A 17,543-nucleotide genomic window follows, 5' to 3' on the forward strand; every position below is an offset into this window, starting at 1 on the left:
ACTAATAGATACTAGGTTGAACAATTGTGTTTTTGTTGCTACTAAAACACTTGGTGCATTTTCAGTATTCCAACTGACTATTTAAAAAAACCTGTATCCTGGGCATGAAAAAATAATGAGGTGAAGATGCAGAATAATACTATTTATCTCTATCTCTATTATATATTTATTGATTGTGTTTTTATATTGTCCAACTACAATACTCCACTCAGTTTGCTTGTCCTTTGGATGTAGACATGATTCTTGGACAAGTGACCATAGTTGGTTGTCTGCAGACTTGACCCTGTGCATCCTGTCTTGTTAAAACAGCTGACCCAGTGCTGAATATTTGGATAACTAGAACAGGGAATGCTTCAGTGAGAGCCATGGAAGGAGGCAGTGTAGTACTTTTCATGGGGGGAAAAAAATCTTTAAATGTGTTTGTTTTTCATGAATATTTTTGATGTAAATTATTGCTTTGGAAGCAAGTCTTCAAGCACAAAGTTATGACTATCAGTTAAAAGTCCACAATCTATAAAATACATATCATGCAGCCACCATTCCAGTGTTCATCAGTTTTTTCCTTTGGAATGTAAGTACACAATTGACCCAATTGAAATGAGGGTGAAGGAATTTTATTGTTCTCCTAACCCATTTGTTTTTAGAAGTCTTTCTGGTATAAAGGTGGAATAAATCATTCTAAACAAAGGAGTGTGTACATTTATCTAAACCAATGTAGTGGGAAGCTTAAACAACATTATACCATGTTATTCCATTCTATACCAGATCAGGCCACTCCCAGTTACACAACACAACAACATCAACAACATATCCTGCAGTTTACTCCTCTGATCCCTCAGAAACCTCTATGGATCTTTTCTTCTCCCCGCAAAAAGAGTGGCTGATGTATCAGTAAAACTAAGATTGTCCCTGTTCACAAGCTTATAGAAAAAGTGATCTGGAGGGGAGAAAGAAAAGTGAACTCATTCACTAATTCTTAGTTACAGTGTTTTTAAAGGCCAAATAGAAAACAGTTGAAGGAGAGAAGTAAAAATAAAATAAAATAAAATAAAAAGTAGAGCTTCCAGCTGAGCTGATGGAGTAATCCTGTTCCCATCTTTTTCTCTTCTGTAGCCTGATGGAATGGCTACTGCCAAGTGGCACTTGATGGAGGGAGGGACATGGCTTCTCAATATAGTTGATGGCAGCTGTATTTCCTTCAGGAAGCAGATCCCTTCAATTTGGGTTTTTGGTTTGGTTTTGGGAAAGAAATTGCCTCGGTTATCCTAATAAACTGCTTGCCCATAGTAATCCCTTTGATGTGTCAATAAAATGGTTTCCAGATCTTAAGGATTTTTTTTTCCCAAAGACAATAAATGGAAGATCTAACAGCAGCAGGCAGTTGTCCCCAGCCAAATAAGTTCCAGTAAATTCAGCATATTTTACAGGATTTTCTTTGAATGCACATGTGAGCATGATGTAGCTGAAGTTCAATATGAACTGGGGAGAATTTTGACCATTGGAGATAACTCGGAACATAGTACTTTTGCAAAAAGTTCAGTGTAACTGGATCCAATGTAATGTAACTTGTAGCAACCACAAGTTCTATAGCAGGTTTGATTGAAGCCATTCACTCAAATTTCTGATAAATGACAATCTAAATTTATTTTATGAAACAGGAGCTTGTGACATGTGTCTTTTGAGTCACATATTTTACATAAAAAGGGATCTTTCACAAGTTGGAATTTCATGTAACAGGACTGTATTTTTGTAGCAGGCATGTATGTATTTAGATGGAAATGTGTGCATATCAAATTGCTATACTTTTTGTGTTTCTTGCACTCTTTTGGACCATGACTGCAATTTGTTTTTAAAAATGTCCACTTTTTTAAAGTTGCAGAGCTGGGGACAATGCTTATTTAAAAGTTCACATTCCTCCAACCTAAAATTATTAGAAGATAAATTAACCACTAACTGCATTATCTAAGGCTTATTTCCTTTGGATTTTCTTCCTTTGTTAATTGTTGGGCAGACAATACCCCTATCTATTACCACTATCCAGCCACTCTCCATTTGATGGTCTGTTTGAATCTTCACTAGATTTATTCAGGTTATGTCCATTAGACCACCCACCATACTTTATAGCTAATTCAAATCTCCTTGATTCAACCTTCAGTAGTCTACCAATTGACTGAAATCTCTGATAATTTGTTACCTGACTGTATGCTGACAGTAGTGTAACTCTATGTAAATAGCATTCCTGATTGTTTGACCTTTTGATTACTAATATGTTTCAACTTCTTTCAGGCAAAACCATTTAGATCAATGGGAATGGAATGCATACTTGATCCAGATGTTTTTGTTTTTCATTATTGTCAAAGAAGTCAGGTGTCAGCTTGAACCCATTTACATACTTTCCTCTCTTAGATACTCCCCATCCAAGTACAATCCAATCAGATGTTTGAAGTCATGTTGTAACTCATAACAGTGAGACAGACCTCTCCTCCCTCCTCCATTAGTCCACTATTGTGAGAGCACTGGACAACTTGAGAGGTACAGAGTACATCAGATGGGCTTCATTGACAGCATAAAGTTATATGTTCCCATCCTCCACAAACTGTTTGCTGAAATGCACCAGATGCAACACAGACATTTTTACTACTCCCTGAGTCAAGAGATCAACATTTAGGGAGCTAAAAGACATTCCAGAGATGTCAAGCCTTTGGGAGAGGGAAGGAACTTTTGAAACAGGTGTTACGTTATTGCTGAAAATGTGATGCAGCCACTGTTCATTACGATTTCCGTGCAATTTTTTTTTTTTTACAGTATCTTAAAATTGTTTTCTTCTGTAAAAGTTTCCTATGAGTCAAGCGCTATGAGTCCAGGAATATAGAATAATTTTATAGAATGATACATTATGAAGTAAGAGAGTTACCAAAAACCTCATTCTTCTCTCTCTCTGCTTTAATAAATGCCTAAGCAGCAATTCTCCTACTCCAGTTTGAATTTTGATTACACAACTAATCCCTTTCAATGTTTCTTCTTTTCTTTTTGCCTTACCTTTTAGGATCTCTAAATGAGAAGCTGCCACAGCGTGAAGGTACAGGAAAAACAGGTAAATATCATATTATTTAATATTATAAATTATATATAATCAGTCTCCATTAGGTATGAAAATTTGTTTTCATTTATATAGAGTTCAATATATTTCAATAGATCTAAAAAGCAGCCCAGCTTCTTATTTCATTGCTAAACCCAGGATTAATGTCAAACCTGACATCATTTGTTTGTTTATTTTTTTATTAAATTTGTCCCCTGCCCATCTCCCCCCAATGGGGGACTCTGGGTGGCTCACAACATGTTAAAACAATAAATAAATATACAGTTAAAACCTATAACAATTCACATTCACAAAAATAAAAGGGAAAAAATCCAGGAGGCCGATGGTTCAAGGCAGCAATGCCAGGCCACTAAGGGACTAGCCAACCCCACACTTGATGATCCCCCTCCTCACCCCAGGCCAGATGGCAGAGCCAGATCTTCAGATTCCTCTGAAGGGCCAGGAGTGTTTGTTCCTGGAAAAGTGTGGAGCTATCCTTTAGTGATGTATTTGGAATATCTGTTTTTTTCTTGGATATATCTCAGTAGAAACTGGGAACAACTGGCACACGCTTCCTTGATTAAACACATACTTTTTTTGAGGGGGGGTCTATATCTAGATATAGATATTGGCTCCTTTGTATTGTGCTTAAAATGAGAGAGTGTTTATCTGTAAGTAAGTCTGCTATTGTTTGGAAGAACTTGGGGTAGCACTCAGCAGTCATCAACCTAGTGATGTAGCCTAGGCTATTAAAGAGCAACTGACTAAAAATTGTCCAGGGAGGTGACAGAGCAACAGCTTGAACCCAGGCCTCCCTGATCCAGTGCCAGGACCATATGACTTTGAGCTGTGTATCCTGCTATTTCAAGTATCTATCTTCATTATTTTTGAAAATAAATTTCCCTGGTAGTAGAGAGGCCTCATCCCAGTGTATTTATTGGAAGTTAAATCTTCTTGAGAGTGTTCTAGCTGGACATTTCAAAGTACAAGCTAGAATGTGGTTCTAACCTACTCCAAATGAAGATAAGTATGGATAATTTCTCATATGTAGAATTATATATATTTTTTATTCTTAGCTGTTTGGAAAGGTGGGATATAAATATTTTGAGTAGGTAATTTAAACATTCAAATTATCCAGGATTAAATGGAGATAACTCTGGGAAAAAGCAGGACTGTGAGTACGAAATAGGAGTAAGGAGAAAAATACTGTTGCAAATATATCCCAGTTAAATATAAGCAGTGACACCCCTCTGGCACTAGTTTTAAACTTTTACCCTGTGAGGTTTGCTCAGCAGATGCAGAGGTACTATAAACACTGAAGTAGGAACCCTTCCAAAAACATTTGAGGAGGAGCGCCCTTGCCTGAAAGCTTTTGAGTAGGGCCATGAAAATGAACCAGCAAAGCTTCTTTTTCCTGACCCTAAGATTAGTCATTTTCATGGAACCTTGGGAGGGAAGGTGGGTTCCCAAGCTTCAGCAAGCCTCAAAGATGTTGATATTAGGTATATCGTTTCCACTTTTTACACTTGGGACTCGGTGCTGGACTCCAAGGGATGCGTGCTGTCTCTTTTTTGTTTTTCCTCTTTTCCCATCCTGCTCAAAGGGAGCTCAGTCTGTGAATGCTCTCCCGTCTTCTTGTTAATGTTCTGTTTAGATACAAAGAAAAGCCAAAGGCTAGCAGGGGAATACTCATGGATCTCTAAGCTTCTACATGTGTTTGTAGATCTTATAATATAGGACAGAGATAGGCAACATGGAGCTCTCCAGGTGTGGCTGAGCAATAGCTTTCATCGGCCTTGGCCAACATGGTGAGCGGTGAGAGATAATAGGCACTGCAATCCAGCCACATCTGAAAGGCATACGCTGCCCAATCCTGATGTATGGGATTATGAGGATTGCTCCTCCCCCAGCCCCCCCGCCCACCAGGAGGGGAGGGAGAAATTAGGTTAGTTTGCATTTTTATGGGAGTTTAACTAATTTGTAGTCCCTGAAATAATATGTGTAGGACATGAAATTTTATTACAATATTTGCCAATTTTGCCAATTAAAAATATAGGCAAAAGTGCACACATCGTTTTTAGGAAAGTTATATGTGCCTAGCATTGCATATAGCTATGAAACTCCTGTGAAGAAATGCCTTATCTTAGAAGAAATGCTGGCAAAATAGTATGTAAGGCGCATGTTAGGAGAAATGTGTAGTGTAGTCTAGTGTAGAATTGGTATTTTTAAAAGTCCTCACAGAAACAGGATGAAATGATGGTTAGGCAGATAAAGATAAATTGGCTCATCTATCAAGTTCAGTTTCACTCAATCTTACTCATGTTCCACTCCCAAATCCATTGTCTATATTTTCTTTTTATGAGTTCTTATTATGTATTCTCACATACCGTTCACTTGCAGTCAGTGGGATTTGTGCTCTACTTATCAGTCCTTAAAGTCTTTAGGCTACTGCCTTCCACACCACTCTGAATCTTTTTCTAAACTCTGTTCTGTTTAGGATTAAACTATGGAGATCTCTTTTATTCACTCCTCCGGTAATGGAGGTTAAAATTTCTGGCTGTGACTTATTGTAATGAGTTAAACTGATGGGTTGTATTCAGAGCCAAGTCGTTTTTATTAATGTTATCCTTATAACATTTTATGTGCCTGTGCTGAAATCATTCATGTATCTGTCTGGACCAGTTTACCTCCCAGTGTAGCCAGTGGAATTATGCCCAAGATTAATGGGGATATATATTCAAGTTTATTTAGCAATTTTTTGTTTTGTTTTTTGTTTTAGTGATTTGCACTGAAGTGCTCAAGCTCAGGAAAGCTGAGTTATATAATGTCAGTCCAACATTATATAACTATCCTTGATTTATACTCCTGTAGGAACCATAGCAGCCTTAACCATTTTATATGAAAATAACCAGTAGCTGTTTCAACTGAGTAATTTGAGCTGTGTATATATCTTACTTGAGGGCAATCTCTCTTTCATACATTTGCTAGGCAAATATGTCAGCTCCAGGTGTCGATAGCTTTTCCAAAGAAACTCAATACAGATCATAAATTAGGCATTTTTAGTAGTATGCAAAGTACTGAATATGCTATGTACTCTCTTTAAACTTTGCCTGAATGTTGAGGCAGAGCAGCCGTGAAGAAAGAAATGTTATCACCGGCCTCTAACTACACACTCTGCTTGAGACACAGGGAATAAAAGCAGGTGTGAAGCTGAATGTTTTACCAAGCAAAGTTCTGCTTTTGTGCTGGTTGTTGCTGAGGCCAGCCAGCTGCCATAACCTATTTACGTAAGCTTGGCAGAATGCCTGTAAGGTTTAATTCCTCATTACTGAAGTATCTAGAGTGACACTTAAGAGGGATCTTGAGATCCCAGTTGCCCAGCCATAGCCAACATATATTCTGAAAGATCAGCATATTTTATGTTGAAAATTTTTGCAGGAATCAGCTCAACATGTTCCTTATATTTTCAGCCCTTTAAAACAATGATACGAAGATTTAAAAATGGAATTGGAACTTCAAAGTGCAGAAAGTGCTTATTCAGTTGCCTATAACTTGCTTTAGGGTTTTATGGACCTTTCTTTTCCATATTGAACAGAATCATAAATAGGACTGCCTCTGTTGCATTCAGTTTTAATTGCTACTGCGGGAATTTACATTTTGAAACACTGGTGGTATGCAGAATGTACATCTGTTTTGGGGGGCTGCAGAGTGAGAATCCCCACTAGGTATCCCCAGTAGGTATCCTTATCTGCAAGGTAGCTCTATGTGGATAATGCACTTTTTATCTGCACCTCCATGCAGAGGATAATGGACCAGGAGGCAGTGCTGACAGAAGAAATACCATGGGCTCCATGGACCTTAGATGAGCAAGCTTGGGTGGTAGATACAACTTGAGAACAATGCAGCTCACTGCTCATTCATTCAAAGGGTAGGAGTGGAAGCCAGCTATATTTTGCCAAAAAGATTCCTTAGGTTTACTAGCTACCCCATCATTACTAAACTTGAGCTGTCTCTGACAAATAATCATTACTAACTCATCTACCTTACAATCCAGCCAGCACTGTCATTGGGAGTTGTATTCCATCGTATCTGATGGAACGATGTATTTAAAGGCAGTAATTTAGTTTTAGGGTTATAAGAAAAATCACTGGCCTCCCACAGATAACCAACAATATTACTACAGCTTCTTTGGCAACAAACTCCACTGATAATCTAGACCAGCTGCAAAATGCAATATTGTTATATTGCATATAGCATTGGACACAGAGGGCCTTGATAATGATATGACTATGGGGAATTTTGTGGAGCATCTTATCTATCATTAACTACACTAGTGCAAAGTTTCTGTTTCAAGCAGACAAGGGATATTGGTGCCCCTCCAGATACTGCTAAATTGTAACTCCCAGTATTTCTTGCCAATGGCTCTTCTAGTTAGAAATTTTAGTTCAACAACATCTGGAGGTCCATAGGTATCCATTCCTGAGGTAGGTATAAAAATAGCTGAATAAAATACAGCAACATGGAACCCCATAGGCTGATAGTCAGTGTCTTAGACAATATTACCAGCATCATCACCATCTTCTGGGAACGATCAGCATTGCAGCATCGTCTTACCAGTAGAGTATAAACAGCATAGTTTACATAGGGGAATTAGGACAGTTAGAATCAAGTAAAATATCATTGAGGGGGTGCCCAGATATATTTTGTAAATGATGCATGCAATGCATATATAGTTGTTTTCCCTTTTAAAACACAAAGAAGTGTTTTCTCCATTTTTACAAGACATCATTTTTTTTAAAAAAAAATTATAGATAAGGTGAACATTTTTTTCAGAATTAAGCATTAACCAAGTAAACATAACATTTTCCAAGCCTGACGTATGAAATAACTCTTTTGAGATGTAAATGATAAAAGCATTATTTTCCAATGCTTTATGATTTGGGGAATATTTTACCATGTATTGTAACTTTAATTTATATATTATCACCCTTGATCTCTTCATACTGTATCGTCTCTTGCTGATAGACTTAGAAATATGGAGGGGAAAAAAACACAAGAAGAAAGCAAATAAAAACTTTGTAAAAGAAAAAAAAAGTTGGAGTGTGTAGACAACCAAAGAAAGAATTTGGTACATTGAAATGTTGTTTTTGTTGCCTACTATGTGTGGACTATTTCTTACAGCCTGGTTTGTACTATGCACAGAAAATATATGGGAAATGTCTGAATTGTTTTCTTATGAACACAAGCAGAAATGAGTCATACCTCTTATGTGTACCTTAACATCTGATTTGTAAGATATTCTTCTGAAACCTTTTGACAAGTATCTCTAACTAAACAAAGGTAGATCTTTTTGACAGTAGCATGCAATTTTTTAATTGTTTTTTTCATTATTTCAATTAATATTCCACATTCTTACACAGAAAGGAGTAGCTAACAATTTATAAACAACTAAAAATAGCAAAAATTGAACAGTCTTATAAATGTAAAGTTTCTTTAGTTATGCAAGCTTTGTAAATAATTCAAGGCCCATAAACTGCTTTAAAATCCATGTTTGAATTATTAATAATTTTTATTGTTTTGCATCTTATTTAAGCATTGCATTTGGGTTATAAGCTCCCTTGGGAATTTATGCTACTTGGTGCCTAAATAAATACTAGGGTAAATAAATACATTAAATTAAATGTGAGATCTTTGTGATTTTTTAAAGTATGATTTGTGCACACTTTAAACCTGTTTGCCATGAATATGATGCAATTATATGCTGAAATACAGAACATGCTATTGGAATTACATGACTGGAGTCATATACTAAAGTGGCTTATTTTGCCTGTGGACACATGTACATCTTGGCATCCTTGTTCCTGTGCAAGTTTTCCCTGCTCTTTAGGAAGCTAAATTTTAAAGAATTATTATATAACATCAGCTTCTTTGGAATATGGGAAAATAAGAAACTATTAGACCTGTCCTTTATTACTGAATGGGATTACTGAAATGGAATGGGTTTACTGAAATTTTCTTGCACATTACAGAAAGCCCCACAATTGCTTCTGATTTAATCAATACAATGGCTAAAATGCTTTAAAAAATATCTGTCTGTATAATTCTTGTGTTCTGATTTGTGTGGTAAAAATTGGAATTGTTAATTTATTAACTAGTTGGCTTTGTTCAAATAATTTATTATATACGTGCACTTATTTAGCTTACTTTCATAATTGTAGTCTCCTTGCAAATCTTTTCCATTCTGAATTCAGATGATGCCTCAGCTCCTGCACTGGAGCCTCAGCCCCAAGGAGATGAAGAAGGTGAGAATTTCTAGAAATGGGAAGGGAAGTCCATGGCAATTTTAGCTGTATTTTGTTAGAAAAATTGTCTATGACATATTACAGAAAATATGGCCAGGTTTTTTACTCTGGAAGGAAATAATCTATTAGCTCTTCTATATGTTTGATGAAAGTCACTTCCTATATCTGAGGAAGTGGATTCTAGTTCATGATATTATATCACTTTTCCTCCAGTTGTGTTGGACTTCAACCATGGTAATGCCCATACATACCTTGATTAGACTTTAAAGTAACAAAAGGATCTTTTGTTGGTTTTGAACTTGATCTCAGTAAGGATTTATAGTGGATTTATAACCATAGCAGGTCATTAGACTATATGAGATATCCTAGCAACTCCATTTGCAAGTAGAAAGCCAAACCCTCTAAATTGTTCACAAAACCATGGATGGATGGATGGATGGACGATAGACAGACAGACAGACAGACAGATAGATGCCTAAGCAGTTATTTCTGTAGCTAAATCTCCAATCCTAACAGTCTAAGAGTATCTTGTATTGAATGCAGTGGGAATTCATTTTGAGTTAACATGCACAGAATTGCTTTTTAATTGTCATCTCTCAAAACCTGGCAGCTTTACTAGTTTTTTCCAATATTATCCCATTGTCCCTGATTCACCCTGGTTATTCAGTCAATAATCAATGTTGTTTCTGGATTTATGCCAGGAATGTTAGAATTTAGGATCATAATTTGCTATTAGTGTAATATAAAGCTGTTTAACATGAACATTTTTTACATGCAGTGTGTTCGTCCTGTAATATTATCATGCTACTTTTTCTAAATACATTCCTAAATAAGAAATTGTCTTGACGTATTTATTACATAATTTGTTTATTTCTTGGATCAATGTACTTTGCTAGCAATTAGATTTTCCACTGTAACAGTCTGATTTTATTCTTTATTGTTCTAGATATAGCTTCTCGTTACCCTACATTATGGACTGAGCAAGTAAAGAGCAGACAGAATAAGACCAATAAAAATTCTGGTAAGCTGATTAAACTTAATTAGAAGCATCTCAGCTTCAGTAAACTTCATATTTTCAAGTTGTCTTGATTGCTGCCTGGTCAGCAAGGAAGAATAAGCAGAATATAAATCAAATAAATAAATAATCTCAGGTATCACTTCTCCTATACTAGGATATACAAATTAAAAGCCTTTTCCAAAGTGGTTTTATCTTTGTAAGGTTAAAAAAAAGTTATCAACTCAAAACTAAACTCCAACAGGATATTATTTTTATATGTTTATATATTACTTGCTGAGGGGTATATATTCAATTAGCCTTTGAGCCCTGATTTTCTCCCACATTTTGATGCTCATATTTCTTATCAGTGAGTCTGGTACTATCTTTAATTTGATAACTTCATCATTTGCTTTTCAGTGTTTTTACCAGCAGTCCATTTTACAAATATATCCTCTTACAGATACAAATTGCAGCATATTTGATTGGTTCCAAGTTCCAATAAACTGTGTGATTTCTTTGTATGTGTGCATAGGATCAGAGTGTACATTTACTTGCTAGCAGCATCTGAATGGCAAAGGTTTCTACCTTCCTCCCTTCTACATACTCTAAAATTACTGGGGACACTGTAGTTATCTCCTTTTAAGATATTCATCTAGAACTAGGAGATTCAGGATCCACACCCACTCATGAAATCTTTCTAGAAGCTTTGGGACAGACCTGTTTTCTGAGGGCAGATGAACTCACAGTTGTTAATACAGTGATGAAATTGGAGGCATGAATGTTATATATACCCTTTGAACTCCTGGAAGAAAAAATAAAATATAAATGTAATGAATAAAGTTTCTGAAATTTATCCTTTTGTTCCTCCAATTCCTTATTCTCTTATATTCAATAGATTAATAAATCTCTTCAAGGCATTTAATCCTATGTACACACAAAGGCACATCTGACTTTGGGTTACCTCTACAATAATCCTCATGACTGGTGATTTTTTTCTGCTTTATCAAATGACTTTGAATTGAAACCTTTTTTTTAATGTCCAAAATTTGTATTGTTTTGATGCTGATTTTTTTTTCAACATCATTTTCTTTCCCAACACTTTTGGAATCCAATTTTATCTGGCAAGCCCACAGGAGTTTGTCCATGGCCTGCAATGTTGTTGTTCAGTCGTTAAGTCGTGTCCGATTCTTCGTGACCCCATGAACCATATCGCACCAGGCCTTCCTGTCTTTCACTGCCTCCCTGAGTTTGCTCAGTTTCATGCTCATTGCTTCAGTGATGCTATCTAACCATCTCATCCTCTGCCGTCCTCTTCTCCTTTTGCCTAATCAAATGGACCTCAGCAATGCATTTAATGGGAGCCTGGAGAAAAATGGCTCTAAAGAAAAGATACATGCTGAGAAGGAACAAGGTTGCTGAATATAGAAGAATAAAACAAATGTTGAACAAGTTGAATATATTTTTTCCAGCAATCTATTCATGGTGGTCAATGATTAGTTTCAAAGCAATATAATAAATCAGAGAACCTTTAGAAAAACCCAACCAACATTTGATACCTGCAGCAGATATGCACTGTAGTAGGCATATGTGAGTGAGATTGTACCGTAATTACACTCTCATTGCTGACAGCTAGTCCTGCCCTTTTCATTCATACGTATAGTGTAAACATATGAAACTTCATTCCTTATAGACACCCGTATGGGCAAATGCCAGATTGTGACTAAGCAGCATGCAAGTCATTTGGGGCAGGGCTAATCAGTGTAATTTAAACAGAAGTGCAATGCAGGAGCAATCTTCAGACAGATGTATTCCCATTTCTTTCATTTTCGATGGTTTTCATTGCCCACTTTTCCTCCCAGGCTGAATTCTTTTTTCCATACCACTTTTTAAAGTACATTCAATCTCTTAGTCCTTGCCTTCATTTCTTTTTATCATTCCCTTGCCTTTCTTGTTTATGTCTTGCTCTAGGTTAGCATAGAAAAAGCTAACCACATCATACAGAAATGGACAAATCCTTTTGTTTTCCTCATCTACGATTCCTAATGGATCTATTTATCTGGAAACATCTTTCCATCTGTTTTGCAACCCCCATATATTTAAAGACTAAATGGATAGCAAACATTGTTTTGGATCACCCTATTTCCACCTTATCTCTTCAAGCTCCCTGTTATTATCTAACTTCATTTCTAGTCTTCCTTTATATCTTCCTTACCTCTCCCCCAACATGGTCTTATCTTTCTGTTGTAGATGGTGGTCCCTCCTGATAAGTTATGGGCCATTTATAGTCTCTCTACAGGCTTCCACACAAAATTGTGTCATGCATAAAATTCTGTAGGAATGTGGGTTATAAATTATAGTAATAAAAGAATACATAAATTTTACTAACAGTAATGGTAGCAATTTTAAATTAAATTGAAAGAGCACTTTTTGTTCCCTCCCATTTCCTCTGAGGGCCAAACTAAACTTCTTGTTTAGGGTACTATTAGGAGGTGCATTTGGGTTTTTTTTCTTTTCTTTTTATGTTTTCATGCTGAGCTTCCCAATCATGGTCCCATTGGCACCAATGGGAGGTGTTTTTATCAACTTTGTGGCAGGGGAGGGAAGATTAAAGTATCCCCCCACCCACACTATAAATAAATAAAAACAGTCATAGTTCTGAATAATGCATTCATCTCATGTATTAATATATCACTGGCAGTTTTACCTTGATGATATATCTTTAATATATTGTAGGATATAAATCTGTTGAGAATAGTTCTACTATGTATCTGATTAAGAGGAATGGAAGTATTTTCTTTAGTTTTATCAAGTTTTTGTATGCAATGATCTGATGGTGTCTATGGGAAACTGGAACAGTTTTCCAGTGGGTTTTCTCCCACCACCTAGGATGCTTCCAAGATTAATTCAACACTTATTCATGTTTTCCCTTAAATATAAATCAACTTTTATATTCTAGGAAAATGCCACAGTCCTTCAAGGACAAACTGTCATCCTCAAGGCCATTCTCACAAAGCCCTCATTCTTCCTCAACACAACCCCCCTTTCCTTCACTTACCTAGAAAATTGTAGCAGATGTAGAAGCAGAAGGTTTGGGAAATTGGGAGAAGAAGGGAAATAATTTATTCTTTCCATCATTCTTCATGACAACCTCGCTAATAGTGCACCAGGATCCAAGGCATAAGGCTTTTGGAGGATAAGGAGAGACCAAGTAAGAACTGATCTCTCTTATGACTCCCTGAGCTCTGTTGTTATCCAGGGCTAATGTAAATATAAAAAGGGCAGGGAAGTTATTCTGCAGCTGCTGTTCCTATTGCCACGTAGGTGACAGGAAGGAAAGAATTGTGTTTCGTGACCAGAAGGGAGGAATTTTGAGGATGAATATGGGAGAAAGCCAGAAATTGCACTCCAGGTTTGATTTTGACCCAAAGTGAATTTGAGGCAGGTCTCTCTGTATCCCAGAAAATGGTTTTTAAACACAGCTCTAAAGAACTCTGATAGTTTTCTTAAAATCCAGCAATTATTGTGATGGTTACAAAGGCTTAGACAGAGGACAGAGTCACCGAGCAACACAAAAAACAAACAGTCCCTTTGATCTTGGCTAAACGACCAATGATGAGACAATGGAGGCAGGGGGCAGCAGCAGGTAATATCATGGAGGTGCAGCATTTGGTCCAAAATACTAAAAACTTGGTGGGTGGGATTAACATCAAAGCTCACTTTAAAGTTCCAAGTAGTTTGGCAACTATACAAACCTTCACCAAGTTGTTTCCATTCATCCCTAGACTCCACCATTGCCTCACATCATCAGCCATGTAATTTGGGGTGGGTGAGTCATTTTCCTTTGGCTTCTACTCAATAAGTGCAACCCCCTATCTGCAATACTCCCTCACCAGCTTTTTCTGTAATCAATCAAAAAATGTAAAGATCTACACATTCTGAGTATAAAACTACATCAATCTTCTACCGTACTTCCTTTTTTAATATTTGACAACACACATTTACTGCGGCATAGCATCGTGGAAGGTTTCCTGTGTTTCTTTCTCTTGTTCTCTCTCATTACAGTATAAGAGGCTGAAAAAGGGGGGGAGGGGGAACCCTCTGTTGACACAAACTAATTGGTGTACTGAAAATTTGTTGTACCTCTATCTGTGACAGAAGACAACATTTTACATTTCTGAGAGAATGAAATAAAACCAAGCCTTAGAAAGAACCTAGAAATAATTCATTGTAAATAGTATTTATTTCATCTTTATTACCCTGGAGACTATTTATGGCTAAAGCAAAAGAAGTATTATGCTTGGAACCAACTTTAATCTGATATGTAGAAATACGGGAGGCCACAAGTCAAACAAATTAATTACCAATCCATCTCCCCAAATATTGCAAAATTCAACTTGACAACTCATTCTTACAAGCAGTTCACAAGCACCAAGACAGGCCCTGTCATTAGACAAAGTGAAGCAGCTGGTAGATTTTGGATACCATAAAAGGGTAGGAAACAGTTATTGAATTGTATTTTTAGTACCAGGAAACTATTTGTTTCCTTTATCATAAGTCAAAACCATCTGGCTGGTTTGGTTACTATGAATTCAAAATATATTTGTCTGGCATGACACGTAGAGACCAATTTTTTGGAAAAGGTGAGAAAGTCCTAATTCCTTGTACGGCCTTGACGTGGCTAGGCTTAGGACTTGTTTCCAACTGGCATAACTGTTGATATTAGTATATTTACATTTGTGTTTTTCCTATAACAAATTAAGAAAGTAGTTGTGTAACAGTGAGTAGAAAAGAAATCAAAAATATCACGATTCCTGTGGAAATGGAGAAAAACAGTGCAGAAAAAAGGTGAAAGGAAATCTCAGAAACACAGGATAGTAATTTATTAGACATAGCACATGGTGGCAAAGGACTTTTCAAGAACACTGTGAGTACCTGCATCAGAATACAGTTTGTTGAAAATGAAGGTTTAGTTGTGGCTACTCTTTGCTCTTGAAGACCTTGGTCAGAATGTACTGAGCTCAATAAAGGATTTCCCTGGGCACTTAAAAATTACTTTCTCCCTTTCCCCCCCACCAGCTACCCTGCAATGTAGCAAACTGAAGACTATTCAGCCAGCCTGCCCACCTACCTACCTACCTACCTACCTACCTACCTACCTATCTATCTATCTATCTATCTATCTATCTATCTATCTATCTATCTATCTATCTATCATCTATCAACCTACCTACCTACCTACCTACCTACCATCGATCTCACATACATAGAGATATCTTCTTAGAAGTAAATCCCACTGAGATTAAAACAGTTCCTAAGAAACTCTGCATAGCAGTCTTCTCCAATCTGAAACTCCTCAGATCTACTGCAAGTCACCTCTTATGATTCTGCAACCAGCATGGCCGTTAGCTATATCAAGCATCTCACCGCTATCTTTGCTAAACAAACAAACAAACCCTCACTCTTTATGCAGAAATCCCAGTTTACCTGATTTCTTTCTGGTAGGCCCACATAAACGTGCAGAGTGGAACTGTAATCTCATTATCCAAACTTGCCCCCCCCCCCCCGATACTCTTGAGTTGTATTACACTTCCTTAATTCCCAGTAAAAATGGCTAGGAACTCACAAGGGCTGAACTGCAACCCATTTGGACAATGCCTACTCAGAGAAAGCTGTTGTACCTACTTGAAGTTTAGGAATTAATTCTTTCAAACTCAGTAGGACTTTCATCTGAGAAGGTACAGCATATATAGGATTGTCCTGCATGTTTTTTCACTAATCTTTTTGTATGAATAAAAAAAGTATCTGCTAGCATCTTGGACATGTAGGCAACTGTTGTTGAGTATTTGCTTTATCCTCTTTAGTACTTAAATGGTATTGTAACATAAATACTGTGTGCTCTATGTCTCCTCTACTTGCTTGTCCTATGCAAATAGATAAGCCTTCCTAGACCTCCCTGGTGCCGGTTATATTTTAGTTCACCAAAATATATGCACTGCAGTATTTCTACTATCTTCAAAAGTCCCATTTTACGAGCATTTCTTTTAACTTTTAATTTTACCTATTAGTTCAAAATTCTTACGAAGCCTGCCTTCTGGCATCCCTAGACTCTGCCTCCCACCAGGAATAAAGACCCTCCCACCCTAAAACTCTTTAAAAGTGTTCTGTTTAACATCCAAAAGATACCATTTGTGTTCAGGATGTTCCAATATTTCATGGAATCCCCACAACTGACATGTGTGTCTGCTTTCTCACAAGGCCAGTCTTTTTTTGTAATAGCATACATTAATTTAATGCCAAAAGATAGCAATCTTCTCTAAGCTATTTTTTAATCACATTATATGATTTTTCTGCAGCTCCAGTCTAAAACAGCAGTACCTTTTAATTTTCATATGTAAGACACTGTTTTTTCACAGTTTATTAGACCCACAGACTGGAAATCAGAAAAACATCAGAGATCTGTCAGAATCCAGAGAAGACTTATATTTCAGTTGAAATACAGAATGGTATTCAGTAGTATCCATTCGTCATTAAGACAATATTCTCCTACCATTTCACACTACCAGAAATCTTCCCTAAAAGGATGGGAGCTTGCTACAGCCAATTCTGGAGAAGGGAGAGGGGGCTACTGGTGGAAAAGAATGTTTTATTTTGGTAGTGAAAATCCATGAGTACAGATCTGAATCCAGCCAATTTTTGTCAAATGAGAGAAACATGTAATCTTATCCAAAGTTGTAGGTAGTGGTGATAGAATATTGTGTCTATGTACTGTCAGCTGGAAGGAAATTCTTCACCTCTATCCAGTTTTCTTTCTTTAAATAAACATACAAGAGCATTGAAGCAGATGGTTGGTAAAGCTGGACATGGTGATTTCTCTTTAGCTTGCTGAATTAATTAAATAAATAAGTAAATAACCAATTAACCTCTCATGGGGGAAAGTCTCACTGAACTAAATAATGCTTTGAGAAGTGAAAGCTTGCACTTAACTTATTTCAGTTATTCACAACTGAATAAATTAGTTGCATGGACAAATTATAAAATGCATAAATTTCTATGTGCACCATGCGGTAGGGAAGAAGCAAAGCTGAAGCAAGCAGTTCCAATATTCACTTGTTGAATAAGTCACTCTTGTTTGTTTGAAAGTTAACAGGGATGGATGATACCCATT

The 17,543-nt window shown here is 36.7% G+C and overlaps 1 protein-coding gene across 6 annotated transcripts in view; it reads left to right on the plus strand.

Moving 5' to 3' along the window:
* SMOC2 (SPARC related modular calcium binding 2) overlaps nucleotides 1-17,543 on the plus strand; it is a 137,572-nt gene that overhangs the window by 59,396 nt on the left and 60,633 nt on the right. For 3 of the 6 annotated variants that reach the window (XM_007427715.4, XM_015887983.3, XM_015887984.3), the window contains exons 5-7: nucleotides 3,047-3,094; nucleotides 9,298-9,381; nucleotides 10,328-10,402. In XM_007427715.4, the coding sequence (XP_007427777.1) occupies nucleotides 3,047-3,094; nucleotides 9,298-9,381; nucleotides 10,328-10,402 (207 nt within the window). The remainder of the gene's footprint in view (nucleotides 1-3,046; nucleotides 3,095-9,297; nucleotides 9,382-10,327; nucleotides 10,403-17,543) is intronic. The other 3 variants (XM_007427713.4, XM_007427712.4, XM_088151139.1) reach the window with 2 other exon arrangements.

This window comes from Python bivittatus, unplaced genomic scaffold (assembly GCF_059951505.1).
Source record: "Python bivittatus isolate LINGU-HERP-01145 unplaced genomic scaffold, Pbiv_v1 ctg000020_np1212, whole genome shotgun sequence".
Classification (NCBI taxonomy): domain Eukaryota; kingdom Metazoa; phylum Chordata; class Lepidosauria; order Squamata; family Pythonidae; genus Python; species Python bivittatus.